The sequence below is a fragment of the Vanessa tameamea genome, chromosome 18, assembly GCF_037043105.1.
Source record: "Vanessa tameamea isolate UH-Manoa-2023 chromosome 18, ilVanTame1 primary haplotype, whole genome shotgun sequence".
NCBI classification, from domain to species: domain Eukaryota; kingdom Metazoa; phylum Arthropoda; class Insecta; order Lepidoptera; family Nymphalidae; genus Vanessa; species Vanessa tameamea.
The window spans coordinates 4,749,853-4,773,024 of NC_087326.1; the positions used below are offsets into that span (position 1 = coordinate 4,749,853).

Below are 23,172 nucleotides of genomic sequence, written 5' to 3' on the forward strand. Positions count from 1 at the left end.
TTGGTATCCTAATTGTTTCTATTCGTGTTTGTATCACAGTATTACTTCAAACTATTAGGAGATATGTAACAGTGATTTTATTTCAAATGACTAACATGATCATCATCAACTTCTGGTTCCTTCATTTCATTGATATCCTTCTTTTGTTTCTCCTTGCCTTCGCTCCCGTCGTCCGTACCCTGCTCTTGTTCCTTGGCTGCCATTTCTTTCTCGCCAGTACTTTCACCCTTACCGCGTTCTTCTTTATCTTTCTTATCTTTCTCTTCATCTACATCTTCTTCATCTTCCGAACCCCAAATTTGTTGATCTAGCCTGATTAATTAAATAAAAATAATAACTTAAATTATTAGTTTAAATTTGTTACTAAAATAAATAATAAAAAAAATATTACATTATCGCCAAAGTGTATCTAATTTCACTTTTTTTTTCTTTATTCAATAAAATAATTACGTATATTTAAATATTTTTTTATTTTATTTATTTATTTATACATAAAAGTTTACAAAAACAAAATACTTATAGAAAGCATCAGAAATCCACCCAGATTATTGTAATATATACAATACATGCAATATTATATTATATTATATACAATTGTAATAAATGCTAACATAGAGTTAAATTTACCATAGAGTTTATTCGAAGGATACAAGTACCTGAAATAGGTCGAGCCTGTGTCTCAGACGCTTTTCTCGTCCGATGACGTTATACAATTAAAATGATAAATTATTTCATTTGCTAAAATATAGAAGAACTGAAAATTATGGGCAGGTCATAAACCAAAATCAAGACATATTTTCAGTTACACTTTCACATTGCAGTTTTAATTAAAAATCAGTTCTACCAATAGACGTTATATTGTTATCTCTTATTATATCTTATTAAAATATTAATGTATCTGATTAAAATATAGTATGTTTTGCAAGTGATGGCAAATAACACAAAGATCCTTAAGTTTGAGGATATACATACTTTTCAGCTGCATTCTCAGTTTCACCCATTTGCTTGTCTGCCTCATCGTTATCATCCTCATGATCAGATTCCTCTCCTTCTGAAACCGTACAAAAAATTTCAGCATAATACTATTTTTTTTTTTTATTAATTATAAAAACTAAATCAAATCTTACATATTTTGTAAATTAGAAATAATTATAATTAACTTTATTGGTGGTGGTAAAAAATTACTTGGTGGTAGGGCTTTGTGCATGCCCGTCTGGGTAGGTACCACTCACTCATCAGATATTCTACCGCCAAACAGCAGTACTCAGAATTGTTGTGTTCCGGTTTGAAGGGTGAGTGAGCCAGTGTAACTACAGGCACAAGGGACGTAACATCTTAGTTCCCAAGGTTGGTGGCGCATTGGTGATGTAAGGAATGGTTAATATTTCTTACAGCGCCATTGTCTATGGAAGGTGGTGACCACTTACCATCAGGTGGCTCATTAGCTCGTCCGCCTACCGATAACATAAAAAAAAAAATTATAATAATCAAAAACTAAAGGTATATTTTATTATATAAGCCATATTTTAGATTCCATGGTCTGCGGATCTCTGACAGTGTAAGTCTTAGATTAAATTTCTCAAGATATCAGTGTTTACGGGCGAATATGATAACTAAACATGAGATGGGCAATTTTGTTGTCTGCCATTCTAAATATTTCTTTTAAAATATTATATTAAAATGTATACCTTTTTCTTCTATATCTTGTAAGTGTGAATCAAAGTCATCGGTCATGTTGACACCTTTTTCTTCTTCTTTGCAATCTCTATCATCCTGTTTCTTTTCTTCGCCAGGACGATGCGCGTCATCCAGTTGATCCTATCAATGTCCATTACATATAGTTAAGAAGTAAAGTATAGTAACTGTTTGTTATGTCACGGAAAAGGAGAAAATTTGGACCTTATTCCACCAAACTGCTTAATATCAAAGAGAAATAAGAAAAATTACATATAAATGTAACAGCTCAGAAATATTTGTCAGAATTTCATCAAAGATATGCCAACTTAATCGTGATATTTTCCTTCACCGAGCACGAGATGAACTTTAGAACAAAACCATCACATAAAACATAGTGGCACTTGACTCAATATAAATCTCTAATTTTCATATAAAAAGGATAATCTTACCTGATTCTCGATCCTTTCAGACACATCCTTTTGACCTTCTCCTTCTCCAAGACCCGTACCACTCGAAAGCTTTCCTGGGCCGCCGTCACCATCACCTTCCTCCATATCAAGGTCAGATTGTTTGCAAAATCTAAAATCAATCGATTATACTAGTTGAAAACAAATATTTTTAGCAGTTATTTGAATGATAAATTAAAATAACATTCTTAAAGTTTAATTTTAGACTTATAATTTTAGGCATTTCTTTTAGATTGGTTTGGAATATTCATATATATATTTACAAAATTAATGAACCACTTATATTTCAGTCACACGGGTGAATTTAATGTCATCAACTGTTTAATTAGAAGCGATAAAAGTCTGAGATATATAAAAATTATACTAACCCTTTTGTTGCGAGATCCGAAAAGATCTTAAGTAATACAGATAGCATTTTACACGATACTCTGTGTACAGCCACTTTCTGCGACACGAAATATTGGACAAACAAAACAACTTGTTCCAAGATTGGGACCAATCTCATAACCGCCGTCCTAACCTCATCTACCTCTGACCTAGTTGCGATATATTGAACGTAATCTCCCAATAAAGATCGCATTTTGGTAATCAAAGTGTCCAATTGTAACATTTTGGAATCAGTAGATAGTTTCTCTTGCAATAATTCTTTCAAATGCCTGTCTTCTAATATTTCTTTCGATTCCTCTTTTTCGTCGATAATTTCATCGATAGCGTTTAAAACATCGATATTTTCCATACTTTTGTCAGGTGGTAAATGTTTTTTGTATAGAGACTGAATGATTAACAACATCGTCGCTGCAATATCTTCGGTCTGTGTAACTATTGCGTTAGCTGATAGTTCATCCATGTCTTGGTCAAAAGGTTGATCCATTGTGTCAAGTTCATTTACAGTTTCTTTTAAATATTTTACCAAATTCTCGATACCACGTAGAAGCGGATGTCGAGGTGTATAGTTATCAAAAATATTTGTCTCAAGCTTGAAGTGATACTCCATTAAAATAGCTTCACTATATTCAATTATTTTAATCAAATTACTTTTAGCATCGTTTGTTATATCGATATGGTTTTGAGAAACAACATTGAATTCTACAAATTCACCAATTTGTGTCGGGATGGTATTGGTCAATTTATAAAGAGCCGTTTTTTGTTTATCTACTATGGATATGATGGCCTTTGTTTTTTTATATAGTGCTCGCCATTCTTCACTATCCTTGAAACAACGGGATATAGGGGATTCTGACAAAACAACATCGAACTCGGCCTCGGTATTTGAGTTCATCGTTTTTTCTGGTAGAGATTTCAGTACAATACTAAATTGATCTAATACAATACTGGTCTGAGCGTAGCATTCGACTAGAATGTTGAGTTTTTCTTTTAACGTTGTAATGTTAGTTTTGTCAATATCAGCTTCTAGAGCATTCGTTAGATTTGTCGTAACTGTTCGTAAATCACATATGAATCTTGTATATTTGGAAATTGATTTTTTCTGACTATTTGTAAGTTTCTAAAAAAATATAATTGTTACGTTAGTTATAAAATCAAATAAAAAATCTCTTGAATTGCTTTGTTCAATTTATGTATATATTATGTTATATGAAAAACATCGAACATTTCAATGAAATTTTTAAAACATACCAATAATTGTGCAGCGAATCCCTTACAACGTTCTATATTCTGCATACCGAGATCGCTATGGGGGGATTGCAGGGCGGCTGCAAACAGTCGGTGTCGGGCGATGTTCCTCTGGAAGTATTTCTCGCAGCCAGACCATAGCATGATTAGTGTTGGGTCACAACGCCTAAAATTTAATAATAATATCACATATACATACTTTATTTAAGTAGGCTCTAACACTTAGCTAGAACGTCGATAACTATAGAATTAGAAAGTAGATTCTACCGAGACGGCGGTATAATAACTCACGTCTGGATTGTATTTACCCAAAAGAGCTTATATCAAATTAAGACTTCCTACGAGCCCATCTAGGAAGGTACGACCTCCTGATTATATGTTCTACCGCCAACCAGCAATACTAACTATTGGTTGTGTTCTGGTTTGAAAGGTGAGTGAGTCAGTGTAACAACAGGCACAGGGGACGAACATAGTAGTTCACAATGGAAATGTCTATGGGCCTGACGGTCGGCCTAAATTCAATAACAAACAAACTCCATCTCCCATTTAGATATAAATTTTCCAAACCTGCTCTTTAAATATTTCATCGCTGCCTCCAAATCTACGGGCGGAATCGTAAAGTCGTATAATTCTTCTGCAGCTGACAATATGACTAAGCCGGTGCGATAATTGAGGCCCATTTTAGTGAGATACTTAAATAGATCCGCGAGTGCTTTTCGTTTCTGTTGAACGATATTCTTTGCTTGGGACTTTTGTTTTTCCTTAGCTGCTGTTGAATCCACCTAAAAAATAGTTTCACCGCCTTTTTAGTATAGGGGAGTAATTATTATAATGACAGCAGATAATATCATAGCTTGAATCGGTGATGGTGATGTACCAACCCATTAACAAAAACATTCCCAAGAGGATTGGTACAGACCTGAGTGACGCATACTCAAACGAGACTCACCTTCTGCGAAAATATAATCTCGCTGAGCGTAAGTCTGAAAAGGATGCCGCTACTGAATACCCCAAGCAGAAAACACACCTACCCCGCCGTAAAAAGCGCCTGGGCTTGGGAGGTTTGTAGAGGCCTGCTTAGGTGGGCCATCGGGATTTCACGCTAGGATGCGCAAGCGATCAAGTGGCACTAAGATCGGAGCGGATACCATTGACTTTTGGGCACTTGGTTTCCAGTGAGTACAATAATCGGATAAGAACAATCGTATAATGATTTAATTTTACTTAATATATCTTACCTCTAATGAGCCCAAATGCGCACTCGTCTCAATAACAAGCGTTACAAAGTCATCTAAAGCTTGAACTAGTGCAGGGTATCCGGTATTCGTGATTGTATCCTTACAAAGCGTCTTAGCTTTGTTGAGTAAGGATGGAATCTTAGATAAAAGACTAACTTCTGATATTATTGCGCAGGGCTGTTCCGTTTGGTCTAAATATTTCTGAAAATTAATTTTCATTATAATTTTATTAGTGTGTCAAGAAGAGTTATGAATATGTTTTTAGTTGTTATGAGTTATGCTATATGTATAATTAAATTCAGATCATGTATAAATATTGTATATTTTTTTAATTACTTAATTAATTTATCAAGATATGAGAATATTTTTAAAATTATAATATTAATTATAAATTAAATTAAAATTTACTAACTAAATTTTGTTTATAACGTCATAATGTTAACAGTCTTATGATAAAAACGAGTATACAAAAATTTTAAATGAAATCACAGGAATCAACCAGCAATCATTCATAAAGTTTTTAATTGAAAAAAAAAATTATTATTATTAAATTTATACAAATATCTTTATTTTAAAAATGGAATTACAAACCGACCTTTATATTTCTGGCTAGTACGATATGGTTCTGCGGGTCGATCATATAGGCGCCTCCGGTAGCACTCGCTCCAGTCGCTCTCTTTGGACGATCCCAGATACCGACGTGGTCTGCGCCGACTTCACTCGTATTGTCGACTAGACAACTTGCCACGCTCTCTTTTAGAACTTTCTGCGAATAAAAAATTAAATCATAAATATACAACAGAAGGGAAGATGTTAAAGGAAACTTACAATCGTATTTGTAACAAATATTTTCGTAGATTATCATTATTACTTATAATGTATATATTAATATATAGCCACACTATGACATGGTTTACAATAAAAATATGACGGTAGGGCTTTGTGCAACTTCCTCTGGGTAGATAGCACCCACTCTTCAGATATTCTACCGCCAAACAACAGTACTCAGAATTGGGTGTATAGCTTCACGTCCAAGGCACTCTTAATTTCCAAGTTTGGTGGCGTATTGGCGACGAAAGGAATGGTTATATTTTTTATAGCGCCATTGTCTATGGTGGTGGCGGTAACCCCTTATAGCCTACCTAACATTATTAATATTATCAAATAAGACTACAAAAGTAACTCTATTTTAACTAAAACGTTTATGTGCAATAAAAAGTTATAAAACCTCAAACTCCTTCGTGTGTTTATGAAGTGCTTTGTGTGCCTTCTCCACTGTATCCTTGACACTCCAGTAGCTAAGATCTCTGTCCCAGGTACAGATTTTGACGAAATCCTTTAATTTTTTCTCAATCGGAGCTCGTTTCTCTTTAATAAACGCAGCTACTTGAGCCGAGAACTGAGCGTAGAAGTTGTATGTGTTCCATAGTATTGATAATAGTTCATCTGCAAAATTGAATTAAATATTTAAAGAATATATAAAAAAACATCAAACCATATCGAGTTCTGCTATCAATTTAACACAAACTCACTATTGATAAAGTTTAAATATTTGTAATACTTCACCAAATAACTGAAATATTTTATAGGGAAGCTCATTAGTAATCTTCTTATACCATGCATCAGATATATTTATTAAAGACGCACATACGCACTGTATGGTCTCCCTTAATACGGCAAACTATTTAGTTACCCACAGACTCAGACCTGGCCATTCGGACAAACATCAAATAAGAAACCACGGCTACTTGCGGCCGGATAAATATACTTTATGGGAATTTATACTACATTCAAATTGTACTACGTTTATAGAACGAGGAAAAACGTAACGTGGAACTATTGAGCTCATTCTTATCTGGGGACACCAATTAGATCACCTTAAAATTAAAAGCACAGTGAATCCCAACACGTGCGATAGACTGCGTAACATGCGTAACGTATGCGTCCCATAATACACTAATTCAAACATACTCGTACCAGAATTTACATTACTGAAAATCCCTCCAGCTTGCATCTATAAATCTCTAAACTTACTGAGGACCCATTATCGGCAAATAAAAATAATTTCAGTCATTAATAAACAATAAAAAAATTGTTGTGACGTAATTCATCGCAATGACCGAGGAAGTGTTCTGATTTTGTTTTTATTTTTTAATTCCTTTTTAATAGTAAATACAATACGAGCACTTACCTCGTCGTTCATTGCGTTCCAAATGCACGAGATGGCAGTGATACACGAAGACGATATCTAATCGGACTTCGAACTCTGCGAGGTTTGATTTCTCCATAAAATCTTTGAGCACTGAGACAACTCTCGCAGACGATACCGAGTCATCAGAGTCAGGGTCTAAATACGAGTTGATTACTGCGTACATATAGAACCAGTACTTGTGGGCTTCTGCCTGTTTCCTGTTTATAAATGATTATCACAATTACATGATATACAAAATAAAATTGATTTTTATAAAAATAATACTGTACAAAACATTGCTTCAATCAGTCGCTGTAAGGGAATGTACCGTGATACATACAGGGTTATTGGTAATTCGACGTATTCCCGTTAGGAAGAAAAAAGTAGATTTTAATCGAATCTTTTTTTTAAATATATTTTAGAAGTTGCAATTTTGACTTATTTTGAAAAAATCTAAAAAACGTGATAACTCAAAAATGATTCACTTTTGCATTATGCATATGGGGGTTAAAATTATCGCAAATAGTCACCCCTATCACCTCCTAACGGGAGTACGTCGAATTACCAATAACCTTGTATACACTCCATATAGACACATGAAGATTGATCTGTTGGTTTAAGGTTAAAATTCAACGAAAAGCCTACTTGAAGTCAGTATATTTTTATTTTGATATTAGATTTCTTACCTTTGATAAAGATTATTGAGACATTCCTTCCAATGGCTCATTTCAAGTTTTCTCCAATTAATAATTTGCTGACCGACTGCCAAGGAAATATCGATCATATTGTTCCCTTTATGAGCATTTTTATTCCACTCCTCAATTTTGTCCCGGAGTAGTTCCAAGCCCGTCAAAAATCGGGATATGGGACTCGTTATCGAGAAACCCAGGATCCTATCGACTATCACTATAATCTGTAAAAAAAATAAATAAAAAAAAAATAAAGTCACGAGCGTTTTGTTTTGTAACGTATTAAAGTAGCACGCAAAGATGCTAAAATTTAATACGCTTCTTGGCACATTGTCCAAGAATATTATCGATATCATTCTTGAATTAAACTTGGTCGATTCATTCTGAGATCTAAATAAATCTGAATATGTGGATGTAATATTGTCACATTTATAACCAACAAGCCAAACAAACTGTTGTGAAGTAAGGTTAAAATTTACCCCTTAAATAGAGAATGCCCAATAGAACCTTAACAGGTTATAACTGCTCGCTGTACTCTACTTGAACATGTGTTACACGCACGATAAAAGCATAATAGTCAATATTATTGAATATTTTAAATAATTATATTGTTTTAACTACAGGCACAAGGGATGTAACATCTTAGTTCCCAAGGTTGGTGCCAATGTCTATGGGCTGATAGCCCATTCTGCCTATATATTTACAATAAAGAAAAGGAAGATATTATGTACAAAATTAACTTTAAATAATATATAATAGTAGAATCAATATGTACTTACATCTTTAAGTGTTGGAAAATCTGGCCACTGATCTAACAACTCATTTGTGTTGTCTTTAACTTTTTGTAACAACGGCAGGCACTCCCTCGTTTCCGACACCCAAGCCGAACGATAGAAGTCCAGTTTTTGATTAGGTACATCTGTTTAATGGATAATGTTCGTTATTTACAATAACATAATAATTAATGTATTGTTATGTTTTGTTACATATTCTACATTAAATTTATGTTTAATATTTATTTATATTCGTTGACGACTTTAAGTAGCATGAAATAATATAGCCTCTCTAACACACAAAATTAATATGATATTTTAGTTGGATTAATTAAAAACTGGTAGTCCCTGAGATCAGTTCTTTCAAACTCACATTCACTAAAGTTTTATAATGTTCATGAACACAGATAAAATGGTGGAATTTTATGCAAAAATTTAATACGAGCCGGATGATACCTACAAAAATATGTCATAATGAAAAATAAAATGTATCCTAAAACCTACTATTATTTAGTAGAATCACTTTTTTTACTTACCATTACCATCGACTGTTGCTTTAATATGAGATACCAAAACGACTAAACTTGGTGAAATTTTGCCTTCGAATTCCGCATCCAGTGCTTCCCATGCGTTCTGTATAACCTTGCTAAATATTGGATAGCGCAGTAACAATGGACTTACAACATCATTTCCTACCAATCTCTTTGGGCTGGTTAACCATTCCGCACTCGTCATATTACGAACGAAGTTTGAATGCCACTTGTAAATTAGTGTGACATCTTGGGAGTTTATTAAATATTTTGGTTTATCTGTGGTCGGTGTTTTAATTTTCTTCTGTTCGAGTGATGGTGGTTTGAACTCAGCAAAATCGGTTTCCGAATAGGATGGGAACATTTCCATTATCTCCTCATAGGCTATTGCTTCTTCGTCTTCATCCTCGCATTTTGATCTTAAAAATAAAAAATAAACTAAAACCTCAAGATACTTGACAAATCAACGAAAAAGTCGTTAGTTTCAGTCTTCTGTCCCAAAAACTTATAAGACTTTCTTATAATATAAAAAAATAATCTTACTTGGTAACATAAAGCGCTTCTTCGTCCTGCTTCTGTTTTTCTATTTCTTGTCTCTGCTTCTCCCATGCTTTAACCAAAGCGTCAAGAGTATTCAACATTGCATCAATCGTAACTTTGTCAATGCGTTCCAATGCCATACTATTCATGCTGATTTCTGATAAATTCATTTTAAGGACCCTGCAAAAATATAATTTACATTAATCATTCTTATTATATTAATTCAAAACATTTTCCCTTTTTTCAATACTTACTGTAGACGTTCTACTTCAGCTTGGTATGCATCCTCATTTACAGCAATTATATTCCTATTTAATACTTGTATAAAGCTGGATGATACAAATCGATTGAGGTGCTTTTCCCTTGCATCCTTAGAAGGAATGTTATCAGGATAAGACAAGAGGGAAGTTAACATGTTATGCAAATTGGGACCTTGTTCGACCTTGACGACAAGTTCCCTGATCAAATCGTTCAATAATGTAACGCTATAAATAATTTGAGAAAGCGAACTCTGCAAAGGTTTTGCTAAATCAGGAAATGCTTCTGAATAAGATGAGTCAACTTTTTTATTGAACGCTTTCGTTGAATACAACCATGATGAAGTCTCCTTAATAACAGTGTGTGCGTGTTGTATTATTGATTTATCATACGTGTTTGTTTTTATTGCTTCAAACAACTTGGCACACGTTGATATCAAATTCGTTGAAATTGTAGCTACTGTTTTATCTGATAGAACGGACTTTGTAAAATGCTTACAATCCTGAAAATAGTACAGTTTATATTTATATAAATAAAATTAAATAAGATATATGTAAAATAAATAGACACTCGTTGTAAGTGCTCTTTAAGAATAAATCGCTACAAATGCTATAATGTCAAATCTTACCTTTACAAAGTTATTGTAAGATGGTTTTTGCGGTCTGAACGTATGCCCAGATGCATATTTATGTACTCTTTGAGCAGTTTTCTGTTTTAAATCCATCAATATTTTACAGTAGGGGTGAACTTTTATCAACTTTTCTTTATTTTCCGATCCATCTTTATAACAAGCTACAGTTATATCTGCTGCCTTTTCTATATTTCTTTGCTCGCTTATAGTCCCAGATACAACACCATACAAATAATATACACTTAGTAATTTATCAAACATATTTATATCTTCTTCTATATATTGCACTTTGAGTCGATATTTTTCAACATGATCTATTTCGCTAATTTCAGCCATAAATCGAACGAAAATTAGACTCGTCAAAAGAGACAGTTGTGAAGTAAGCATCTTTATTTCAATTTTAGTAGACGTGGTATTTATTTCTTGGGATAAAATTTCCAAAAGTTGTTTTTGTATATGATTTGATTTATTTAACATATCTAGAATTTGTTTGTCATCTTTAAAGAATAATTCTAGAGATTGCGTATTATCATTCGAAGATTCAATTGCATTTTCCGTAACAATAATTTGTTCTGAGAGTATGCAATGTAAACAATTGACTAGATTTTGATATCTTTCTTGCTCGAATGCCGCATCGGATTTCCTAAATTAAAACAATATGTTTTTATTAATAAAAAGTTAATTTGCAATTCTGTAACATTGAAGTGAAACGAAAACCTTACAATTTCATATCAGCCGCAGCATCTAAAGTCCCAATATTTTTCCATAGAGTATTTAACACTGAACCTATTTGCATTGAATACTCTACGCGATCTATTAAACTTACATTTTCATATGCCAAACTAGGATGTGAATCTGCAAAAGGATAATCAGATAATAAAGTTTACTAAAAGCAATATACCTAGGTCACCTCGCTCAATTTAATAAATATGAATATTTATAATGGTTTTGAAGAGACGAAATGTATTTTCTCCTTGTGAAAGATTATTAAGAAAAAGTTGGAATTACCTGGCGTGTCTTGATACGTCGTCAATTTCTGAACGAAGTAAGGCATCAAAGGCAGGTTGTTTGACACTCTCTTTGTATTTGCAGGAATAGTATCAGCGATATCTTCGCTGCTAACTAAACTGTGCATATTTAAAAACGGTAGTGGATAATTTACTGGAGAATTGGAGAGCAGTTTATAAATTTCAGACATGAATGTGACGGAGAGTGATGAAATCCTGAAAAGAAAACAAAAGTTAAAGGAAATTAATTAAATTTACACAAAGTACGCAAACTTAATTAAATTATAATCACCTCTGACGTGCAACCTCTTCATCTTCGCCGATAATTTTCTGACTTACTTGGAGCTGACTTATTAACATTGGAGGAAATCCTTTCATAACCTTTACAAAGTTAATTAAATCATCTAAAATTTTCCAGCCATCTTTGCCAAATTCATTGCTTTTAAATCCATCGTTAGGTAATTTACTAATGAACCTTAATAAAAGAGGTTGGAAAACAGTAATCACTCTTTGTACTATATACAAATTAATAGGCAATAGTTTGACTTCAGATCTTAATTTAATCGTTTTAGTGGAATTTTCATTTATGTCCTTTATATTATCCTGGATTTCGCCTACTGCAGTATTGTCAGGTACATCGAAGGCTAAGGCTACATTTGATAAATAAATAGGATCTCTAACGACTTTGATAAGTTGTTTGTTGAGTGACTCATAAACATTTAAATGGGTTTTATTATAAAGTTCTACTTTTGCAATACATAAATCGTATTCTTCTTCATTTTGATACAATTTTGGCTGTCCATAATATTTTCGTAATTTTTTACTTACTTTAGCAATTTTCGAGCAATCTTGGTCGTTGATTAGATTTATAGACGCTACTTCATTTTTAAATTTCTCTATATGTTTTTGATTTGTTGGTATTTTAAATAACTCTCCAATCAAATATTTTCGTACCCATTTACAATGAACATTTAACAATGGAATAATTTCCTCCTTTAAAATTGGTGTTCTTTTATTCCTTGCTTTTTCGAATATTGTCATGGAACATATTTTTATAAATCTATCACGCCAGTTAAGTAATTGCAGCAAAAAGCATACGAAATCATCACTCATTGAAGACAAACTTGATTTTATTGACCTTTCGATGTAATTATCAATGATTTGAAGATAGATTCGACAATTTTTCAAAATAGGATATTCTACAAAATCGTCAGTTAGTTGTCCTTCAAAAACTGCGCAGGAGTAGTTGAATGCAGAAAAACCGGTAGATGACAGGAAGAACTTTATAACAATGTTTTTCAAATTTAAAAACAATTGTATAAACTCTGCATTCACTTCGCAAACGACATCATTATCTAATGTATATGATTCTACGAAAAACCTCTTGCAGGGTTCAGATATGGAGCGTTGATTCAAAAAATTAAATGCTACATCATTCAAATCCGAAGTTAAACTACGTAATTTATTCTTATTGTGCATTTCTCTGTTTAATTTTAATATATGATTAACTATGTGTAATAAATCTTTTGGACATCTTTGATATATAATCAATGTGCAAAATAAAGAAATTAATGCATTGTCTGTAGATATTTCTTCATTTGCTTGTTTGATTGCGGAGTATGCAATTTGTTTTGAAATTTCATAAGAAGAATTAGAGCATAATCCTTTAACAGTCAGTGTGTGATTAACGTCACTGAAGACGATGGGTTCATATTCCTCTGTTCCCAATTCAAGTTCTAAGGCTTTTAGCATTGTATTTTTCATTTCAGATAGAGATGCGTTTACAGAAGTAGCAAAGTCACTTCCGCTCCTCGGTTTTATGTAAACATCTGAAAAACTGTTCAACAAAGCCGTCTTACTTGATATGCCACGGAGTAATTGTTGCCAAGTTAAATGAGCTGCCTGAAGCAAATGCGAGACAGTTGGACGATCTAACCCTGTTAAGAAAACATGAAATCAATTAAGGTTGCAAAAGTACTAAATAATATTAAACATAAAATAGTTACCTTGAACGAATGCCGTCATCGATTCATGACATCGTATGCAAATGTCATGGTATTGGCTCGGAAGTCCACAAGAAGAAAGCAGAGCAACTAAGTCCATGTAATCCATTGTCTCTGATAACCCTAAGTCCCAATCTTCTGAGCTTAGTAAGAAAACTTCGACCCCTCTATTTCTCATGGCTCGAGATATTTCCCCATATTTTGGATCCATTGTAAAGAAAACTCTAAAGTTTGAATGTGGTTTAATTTCACTTAATTCACCTCTCTCTGGTATATTCAGTACTCCATTCGGTTCTAATAATCCATTTAATCTATCTAACACGGCTGCTGATGTCAAGTTTACATTATCTAATAGTAACCATGAACCTTCTTCCATTGTTTTCACGAGCAATGAATCTACCCATTCAAATTTACCACCGGCGTTCACCGACAAATGTTTGGTCACTTTGATTTTTAGTTTCTCTAAGTTTTCTATAATTTTCTTTATTCCTACGACCGTTATGTCACATGATCTTGTACATTCTAATAACTTCTGACAGTGTTCAGAGAGGAACGTCAATTTTTCTTGGAAATTTTTGGTCTCTTCATCGGTGAACTTTTTATCTACAAAATTTGATTGATACGACTTATACTGATATAAGTTGCTAAGAAATTTATCTGATTTCCATTTGTTTGTTTCTTTCAGTAGCCAAATATTTCTAACAATTTGCAATGTTACTGTTTCTATTTCGTCATAAAGATTCTCCAGATTTCTATTAAAGTCAATTTGCTCAAAACCTCCCAATAAATCAGAAACATCCATTGCTGACGTGACAGGTACAACATGAAGTTCATTTCCAGTTAAATCCGCTAACACTTGAACGATGCTACTTTTACCAGTAGCTGTCGGACCCACCAGTATAGAGAGCCAATTCATTTTAATATTTTGAGCTAAAGCTTTCAAAGTCGGTAATTGATTCCTCAATATTAATAAGTTGGTTTCTAACGAACGTCTATTTTTAAATGTCTTTTCTTTATTCCGCTGTAATTTAACATCCCCGACGATAATTTCGTCGTCTTTTATAACGAATTGTGGACTAGAACTACTTCTTGGATAAGCTGGACTAAATATTTCATCATATATTTGTGTCATTTTGCCCTTGTCATCTTCGGTTCTCATACGGTTTACATATAACATATCAACAAATTTTCCCGGGGCTAATTTCTGTCCAAAATTATTATCATTTATGAGTGCTTCACACCATCTCTGAATGTCTCTCAAATTCATTTCCCATGGTCCACCTTTGTGTCCCCATGCTTGCATTTGTGTTATCTCATGTGTAATTCTACAATTGAATTTTACAATCCTGTGTAAAATATCTTGAGGTAGCTGAGGATATTGCGCTTCTACGATAAATAAGAGGTCATCCTTCGTAAGTGTGTCGATATACACTTGCGTGAATCTATTTAAGAATGAAACTGGCAATCCTCTTCTTGCTCCGCCTTGTTTCAACGGGTTCTGACATGCAAATAATTTAGTTTGTTCCTTTACTTTAAAAGTTTTACCCAGTTCTGGAATATATATTTCACCTCTATGATCAAGACATGCATTGAGACCTTCGAGTACTGGTTGAGGAGCTAAGTTCAGTTCATCTAGAAGTATCCAGTCTCCATTTTGAAGAGCATTCAAGAATGCTCCTTCTTTAAATGTAAATGAACCATCTTCGGAAGGTAAATCAGTTCCAAACAAATCAGTTATGTCCTGAAATAAAATGTAATTATTAAAATAGCCTCAGAACTGTAAAACGAATTGCTTTTATTAGAGTATTTCGATTTTGATCCCATTTTCAGTATGATTTTAGTATATTTTAGTTGGAATAGTGTACAAAATTAATATAATAAGTGCGATTTTTTTATCATTTTATCTTAATAAACAAATAAAAATATAAAATAAAATGTTTATAGTGTACATTATTTGGCAACATAACAAAAAAAGATAATAATTGAACTTACCGTTTGGTCACTTAAATTGATGCGGACCACTTTATGCCCAGAAGATTTAGCTAAAGCAGTTACTAAACTAGTTTTTCCAACACCTGGATTACCTTCTAAGAGAATAGCTTTATTTAATTGTAAGCCACGTAATAAACGCAGAGTATTTGATCCAGTGGTTGGTGCAGTAAATGTAAAGGTTTGTTTTTCATCTAAATTTTGATGAGGTCCACAGTCAATGAAAAACGGTTTGATACCGAATTTAGACTCATTTGCTTCGGCTTTAAGCACCAATTTCTTATTGCTTAATACTTCTTTCAATTTATCTGTATGTTCATTTCCAAATGTTATAATTTGATTAAGTAAGAATTCTATAGCGTTTTTTCGTAAAAGAACTAACGTTTCAGAATCAATATGGCCTGTGAGAGTTGTACCGAAACAATCTAAAAATGTCATACAAGCTCCATGGACATAAGCCTCGGAAACGTCTAATAATGTTTTTGTAACTGTCACATTAATAAACTGGACCCACGAGAGCAAGTCTCGTATACTAAATGGGAATTTGTTGGTAACTTCTGAGTTTTTTAACCAATCCGTGAAATCTAAAATGCAACTGCCAATACCTGAAGTACAATCTTCTTGATTTCCTAAAGTAATTCCTTTACCAACACTTTTTTCGAGCACCTTTAGTAAATCGTCCTTTGAACTTACATGATCGCACCATATTTCTGTAAATCGATTACGGAGAGCTGGTGATAGTTCTTTTTTACCAAAATCACCACCTGGATTCATAGTACCAATAAAGTGGAAATTTGTAACTGCTGATATAACCACAATATCTGAACTGTTTTCCATGCCCCGTTCTGACAGGACCAGTTGTCGTTCAGGTTCAAGTAGGGAATTAAGTCTCTCTAACACACTGTCGTCGGCTAAAGAAATTTCATCAGCTAAAAACAAATAGCCATTCTCCATAGCTTTTATCAACGGTCCATCTACCCATTCAAATAACCTGCCATCGTTATTATATTGCCTCACTGGGCGGAGCCCACCCAAGAAATCTGAACTTTCTGTATGCATATGACAATTAACAGACAGTAACTGTCTTTGACTTAAAGCAGCTAAAACTTGGCAAATTGTAGTTTTTCCGCATCCCGTTTCCCCAACTAATAGAACTGGTTCATTATGAATAAATGCTTTTGCTATTAAAACTGCTAATCTTCTCATATTAAATGTCCAAACTATGTGTGAAAATTCGGTAAGCTGATTATTAAGGAGCATTTCTAAAATAGACTTTGACACAGGAGACGTAGTCGAATGTAGACTGAAAAGATTATCGGGGTTTACTGTTCTTTTAATATGTTTCTCTATAACTTCCTCGATTATATTTCGTTCATCTTTCTGACGTACTTTACCAGCCAGAATTAAATAGCCTTCATCGGCAATGTGTTGGTCCCAATCATAAAACTTTTCCGTTGTTAATGCTTCTTTGGAAGCATGTTTATATCTTTGACCCCATCTGAACAAATCTCTCAACGTAATAAAGCCATCCTTGCCTTGAACTGCAGCTGAGCCTCGCCTTCTTACTTGTAATTCTGCCATTACTTCGATCATCTTTTTACTATAAGTAGGAGGAATATGACATCGTTGATGTAAAATGGTTTCCAATTCTTTTCGGGGTATTTCATCAAAGTGAAGTTCCACGAAACGATTTCTGAATGCTCTTGATAACATTTTTCTACCTCCGTACAATCCAGGAGGATTTTGGGTTGCAAAAAGCATAAAGTTTGGATCAGCTTTAACGACTTGCTGCGTTTCGGGAATGAAAAGCTCACGATTGTCATCTAAGACACGATTGAGCGCTTCCAACACATCACTTGGTGCTAAATTCAATTCATCAAGAATTATCCAATAACCCTTTCTCATAGCTTCAACGAGAACACCTTCCTTAAAAACTAAATTCCCGCTGGAATCTGTTGCATATGAACCTATGTATTCTTGTAAATCTGTATGTTCGTGATTATTTATCCTCACGCAATAGTTTCCAGACGCCTTGGCAATATAAGTTATGAGAGATGTTTTTCCAACTGAAGTATCACCTTGAAGTAAAATGGGTAATCTGCCTAAAGATATAATACGTGCAATATCTCGAAGGTTCTTCCGTACAGTGGGAGTTAATATATATCCATCGGGAATATTTATATCTAGCTTTCCCTGCGGAATCCAATGCCCTTCAAAGAGTAAATAATTCTGGCCTTCAACTTTTGGTTCCGGTATTAATTGCTTCAGTACAGAATTTAAATTCTTTTTTCCTATGACTGCCCTGAAATATAAATTTTAATTAAAGATAAAAATAATATAAAGTATCGAAATTTAGAATTGAAATATTTAGTATATTGATTTATATTTAAACTTTTCTACTTACTTAGCAATCATAGCCTCAACTTTAGGATGAGATGATCTATCTAATTGTGTAAGAAAAGAGAGACAGAAGGCTTCATACAATGATCGAGCTACGGTGCCACATTTTGCTTTAGCTGCGGCTGAAAGAGCCCTGCATAGCGTTCTCAAAGAATAATGTGGTGCATTACCTGTAAAATATAGATATAGATAGAAAATCTACATAGACTAAAACATAATAAAATAACTATAATTTAATATCTGTACCTGCTCCATCTACTAAGCTCAGTTTTGCTTCTTTTTTTATTGTGGCGTAAAAATTATATATTGCTTCCAAAACAGCTCCACTTAAATTCATGTGATATAAATAATCACCTATGAGCAACATTAAATCATTTCTGACTGTTAGTTCGTCAATGAAAAACTCTGTAAATCGGTTTCTTAAACCGACTGGTAGGTCTTTTTTCCCAACATCTGTAGCTGGATTCATGCAAGCAAATAGAGTAAAATTGGGATGTCTTTTAATGGGTACTTTGTCACCTTTTTCGAGTAATTCTATACTCTCGTTTTTGTCTTCTAGTAATCCAGCAAGACATTCTAATATTTCTGCCGATGCAAGATTAATTTCATCAAGCAAAACCCAATACCCATGTTGCATTGCTTTAACAAGAGATCCTTCAATAAACGCAAAAGTCAATCTAGAAGCGGATTTTACTTGTTGTTCCAATTTTAAAAGTTTATGCCCAAAACCCACCCACACCTTTAACTTTTCCAATTTATTTTCTGTCGTCAAACGAGTTATAGCTGCCTTATGACTTTGTTTCATCAAAGCCAACAATGCGGTCCAATTTTCCGTATCGTAACATGATTCTATATGATTTATAAATTTTTTGTTCTTTTCTACATTATAAAAACCTTTGAACATTTCAATGTATTCTGTTTTTATTGGTCGTACGACATATTTGAGATCTACTGGTTTGTAGCCTCCAAGTAAATCAGCTGAATCTGACTGTTGATTCATATTTATAACGACAAGTTTATGACCAGTTTGTCTGGCCAAATACTGTATAGACGATGTTTTACCAGTACCCGTTTCTCCAACAAGAAGAACAGGTTCGTTTGATGTGACACAACATGCAATTTTTTCAAGTAAGCAAGCTGATTGGCGTGTAAATGAAAACACCACTTCTTTATTATCAAAATCTATTGTGTCCAAACGTTTCTCAACTCTAGGAACTTTAGATCTTCCTACTTCCAACGAATTTGGATGTAATGAAACATTTGGTTTATAATGTTTGCAATAAAATTCCGATTTCGTTTCAACAATGCCCAAACACGTGCCAACCTTCTTTGCTAATTCTAACCTATGTTCTGGTGAGGATATGGAACTTGTGAATATATCCAGGGCATCTTGAAGTACTTTAAGAGCGGAATCTGGACTCGAAATATTAAAACCGACTACAGACCTAGCACACCATTTCATAAGATCTCTTGTTGAAATTAGTCTCGAACCTCTCATTAGAACGACATTAGAATTATTTTTTTCATTAGTTTCCGTTGACTGTAAAGAAGCGTCATGGTTGCCTACAGAAAACATCATGAACACTTCTATCATCCTTGAACAGATTGTCGAAAGACTAGAATATTTGGTTTGTATAATTTCTGCCAACTCTGTCTGAGATAAAGGTTCAACATTTATTTGAGCCAAGTGCTTTTGCAATAATGTACTTGAATTTGACAATTTCTTCTGGAATCCATAATTAGTCACTACAGTTCTGTAATTTGGAACATAAATTAATAAATACCTTTTAGTAATTAACATTTATAATAAAAAATTTCTCCCCCAAAATAAGTTGATTTCATACCTCTGTGTAACAAATAATTGAAATCCTGGAGTAACTGGTAATGCGTCTCTATATCCTGGTACGCAAAGAGTGTTTCTTTCTAAAAGGGAACTCAATGTTGAAGCTACGTCTAAAGCTGCACAATCAATATCTTCCAATAAGAGCCAATGACCATTTTGAACCGCCTATAAATAAAAAATATAAGAATGAAACCCTCATAAAATCTAAGAACTATTTCATAAAAAATATTTTTACATTCTTTAAGATTGCCAGTTTCTTCTTCTCATGTATTGTTTTGCATAAGAATACAGACACATAAATCTGGCAAAACACTATTTATAGTTATAATGTGTTAACATACCTCAGTAAGGACACCTGTTGCCCATATAAATTCACCAGGAACATCAGTACATTGATGGGAACCCAGCAACATTCGTGAGTCAGTTTGATCACCAAGCTGAACTTTTTTAAAAGCTACGCTTTTACGTCCCGTGATAGCTGCTAAATGTTCTACGAGAGAGGTTTTTCCGGAACCCACTGGACCCATTAAAGAAAGAGCCTTCCCTGCAAATATTAAATATGGATAATCTCATGAAATTCCATGTTTCAAAGTGCAATGGAGTTAATTGAACAAATGTATTAAAATAATTCATTGGTTTAAAAAAATTACAATATTAAAACTATGCAATAAAATAACTGGAAAACATCACTTATTAGACCATTTGCAGCAAGTAAGAACAATAGAAATTGCATCAATTACGCAAAACTAATCACACTTGGCTAAGGAAAAGGTAACATAAAGTATTCTGTACAAGCTATAGGTATATCTTTAATGCCAGTTTGATATATTGTAAAATGCTTATGTATAATACTGCCTTAGTTTTTAACGAGAGATATCCTGTAAGAAATTAGGTAATCTTTTATGTATATGTAGGAATCATGAAATCATATCATATCATAAGGAACTTACGTTATCTTAGCCTATTATAAAACTTTGATAAATAAGGCATATTACTCAATACAGATTTATATTAAAAATTATATTATACTTTACTGACATACTCTGTTAATAAAATGGTACAAAAGCGTAACTACTGAGTTTTTCCCAGTTCTTTTCGGTCGAATCTAAGTTCTGAACTATTGATATTTTTACATTTAATTCAACACAGTAACATGATAAAAAATGCTTTTATGAGCCCATTTGAATAACAATATTTTAAATTTAGAATGTTATAGTAGAAAAATGTAAACATAAATATTGAGAGTATTCACATACCTGATGCAACAGCCAGAGCTAAGCTTCGTAAATTATTTATGGTTGACTTAACGGGTACTAAATGACCAGACTGAATATTACTCTTATCATATATTGGTAACAATATGCCATCAATATTAACAACATTGCTTGAATTCATATTTAACTCATTTATATTCCCATCAATAATGTATGTTTCTTTTGCACGAGGAATATATTCTATTTCATTTTGTTCTTTAATATTTAAATTTTTCGATAGCATTTTTGATTGTGCCTCTGTCATATTTGTTAGTATAACCATACATTCCTTAACCATCCTATAAGAAAGATCATTAATTATAAATAAAAATATGTATCTTATTAAATGTCGGATGTTATTGATACAAACTTACCATCGTATTTCTGTATTTTCATGATTGCTAAAGTTTACCACAAACTTTGTCCAGTCCCATTGTGTTGATAACTCATTCGGCAATTTACTAAGTAATGTATAACAACATAATACTATTTGATAGTCTGTTATCTTTTGTCGGTAATCCAGCAATCTTCGTTTTTTTGGTGCTACATTGTAGGAATCTTCATGATGAATAAAAACTTCATATGGTGGTATTGCATTAATTTGAAAGTATTTCAAGGCATATCTAAAACAGATTCAATTACCAGATACAAGCACTTATACTCAATTGAATTAAAGAGTGTTTATGTCAGATGCCATATTAGCCAATTTTACAAGATTTTTTTAAGGGATTTAAGATTTTCTACTTGAACAAAAGTATAGTACTCATTAATAGAATCTATGTATCAGAAAATCCTAAATATTTATTAAAAATGCATGTTTTCAGGATTTTTCTAATTCAGTGTGATTTGAAAGTTGTTTTACCCATAAAAATGAGTTGTAAGTTATTTCTGTAAACTGTACATAATAGAACAGATTGCCTTCTATAGAATGTATTGATAAAAAAAAAATGTGTATTCCTATATTGTTTACGAGAAAAAAAAGTAATGTAAGCCAAGCTAAGTGCTCAATAGTTACTTCATACTTCATGTATTTTGTTCAAAACGAACTTTACAGATTAAATACTTATTCAATTATAAAGTTTGTCTTAGTTTATGGAAAGAATACATTTTTTATTAATATAATAACATATTTACATAATCACCGGCACTAACTATGATTACATATCATTTTATTCATTAATAAATTGCACCTGTGCAAAGCCAATGTGGGTCACAGGTTTATTCAATAGAAACAATTTACATTTGAATGGATGTTTTCTGTGTATCATAATTAAAAGCTAGTTATTAATACAGTTTGCTCCAAGAGATCACAATTTAAAAATAACTTATCTGTGTATTAAAATACTTCTCTGAGAATGAATTTCAGTTGAATATAATATATACTCATCTGAAACTGTCGGTCTATCCATACTCAAAATTAAAGAGTTTAATTTAATATAATAATTTTGGGTTTAATTTTGCCTCTCTTTGTGTTTACAATATTTTGTACTCAATATATATTTAAGCAACTTATTTAAAATATCTATTACATTTTATTTTATAAATTATATCTAAACTTACTGTAGAACATCAGGGTGGTCACTTAACAAAGCCAAAGCTATTGAAAATTCCAAATGGTGTGTTTTTTCTAGATCAGTACAATGATCATAGTTTTTGTTTGAAAATACTGGCTTCAAAGGGATCTTGCTCGACACCAGTGCTAGTAGTATGTTAGAGAGATATTTCTTGAACAAGTGTGCATCTTCAAAGTTCAAAATAAATTCTGACAATTCATCTATCACGAGATTGATTTCAGTTTCATCATTTTTCAGCAACTCCTAAAAACATATATTTTCTGTCTGTATTTATAGATTGAGAATTGAGAGCCATTTAGCCAATTAGATAAATAATATAAGTGTGAAATACATATTTAATATATTTGTTGTTTTTAACCAACATGTCGCAGATTCAATATTCTGAGATATACACATAATAAAACCAGCCATGAAATAACATTGTGGCTTCATGGTACAATTCTTAAACGGTGTCTTATCACGATTTTGTTTACTCAG

General features: G+C 32.8%; 1 protein-coding gene across 1 annotated transcript in view; it reads right to left on the bottom strand.

Moving 5' to 3' along the window:
- LOC113399109 (midasin) overlaps nt 1–23,172 on the bottom strand; it is a 29,599-nt gene that overhangs the window by 6,103 nt on the left and 324 nt on the right. Inside the window, exons 2-30 of the mRNA XM_026638151.2 lie at nt 22,682–22,938; nt 21,496–21,744; nt 21,125–21,420; nt 20,210–20,412; nt 19,870–20,033; nt 18,272–19,779; nt 18,030–18,195; nt 15,629–17,927; nt 13,640–15,377; nt 11,926–13,570; nt 11,635–11,849; nt 11,349–11,481; nt 10,624–11,269; nt 9,992–10,497; nt 9,741–9,917; nt 9,204–9,616; nt 8,674–8,813; nt 7,892–8,118; nt 7,206–7,423; nt 6,243–6,460; nt 5,610–5,780; nt 5,015–5,215; nt 4,344–4,558; nt 3,780–3,942; nt 2,513–3,648; nt 2,127–2,256; nt 1,689–1,818; nt 973–1,051; nt 96–312 (exon numbers count right to left, since the gene is read on the bottom strand). Of these exons, the coding sequence (XP_026493936.2) occupies nt 96–312; nt 973–1,051; nt 1,689–1,818; nt 2,127–2,256; nt 2,513–3,648; nt 3,780–3,942; nt 4,344–4,558; nt 5,015–5,215; nt 5,610–5,780; nt 6,243–6,460; nt 7,206–7,423; nt 7,892–8,118; nt 8,674–8,813; nt 9,204–9,616; nt 9,741–9,917; nt 9,992–10,497; nt 10,624–11,269; nt 11,349–11,481; nt 11,635–11,849; nt 11,926–13,570; nt 13,640–15,377; nt 15,629–17,927; nt 18,030–18,195; nt 18,272–19,779; nt 19,870–20,033; nt 20,210–20,412; nt 21,125–21,420; nt 21,496–21,744; nt 22,682–22,938 (13,860 nt within the window). The remainder of the gene's footprint in view (nt 1–95; nt 313–972; nt 1,052–1,688; nt 1,819–2,126; nt 2,257–2,512; nt 3,649–3,779; nt 3,943–4,343; nt 4,559–5,014; nt 5,216–5,609; nt 5,781–6,242; nt 6,461–7,205; nt 7,424–7,891; nt 8,119–8,673; nt 8,814–9,203; nt 9,617–9,740; nt 9,918–9,991; nt 10,498–10,623; nt 11,270–11,348; nt 11,482–11,634; nt 11,850–11,925; nt 13,571–13,639; nt 15,378–15,628; nt 17,928–18,029; nt 18,196–18,271; nt 19,780–19,869; nt 20,034–20,209; nt 20,413–21,124; nt 21,421–21,495; nt 21,745–22,681; nt 22,939–23,172) is intronic.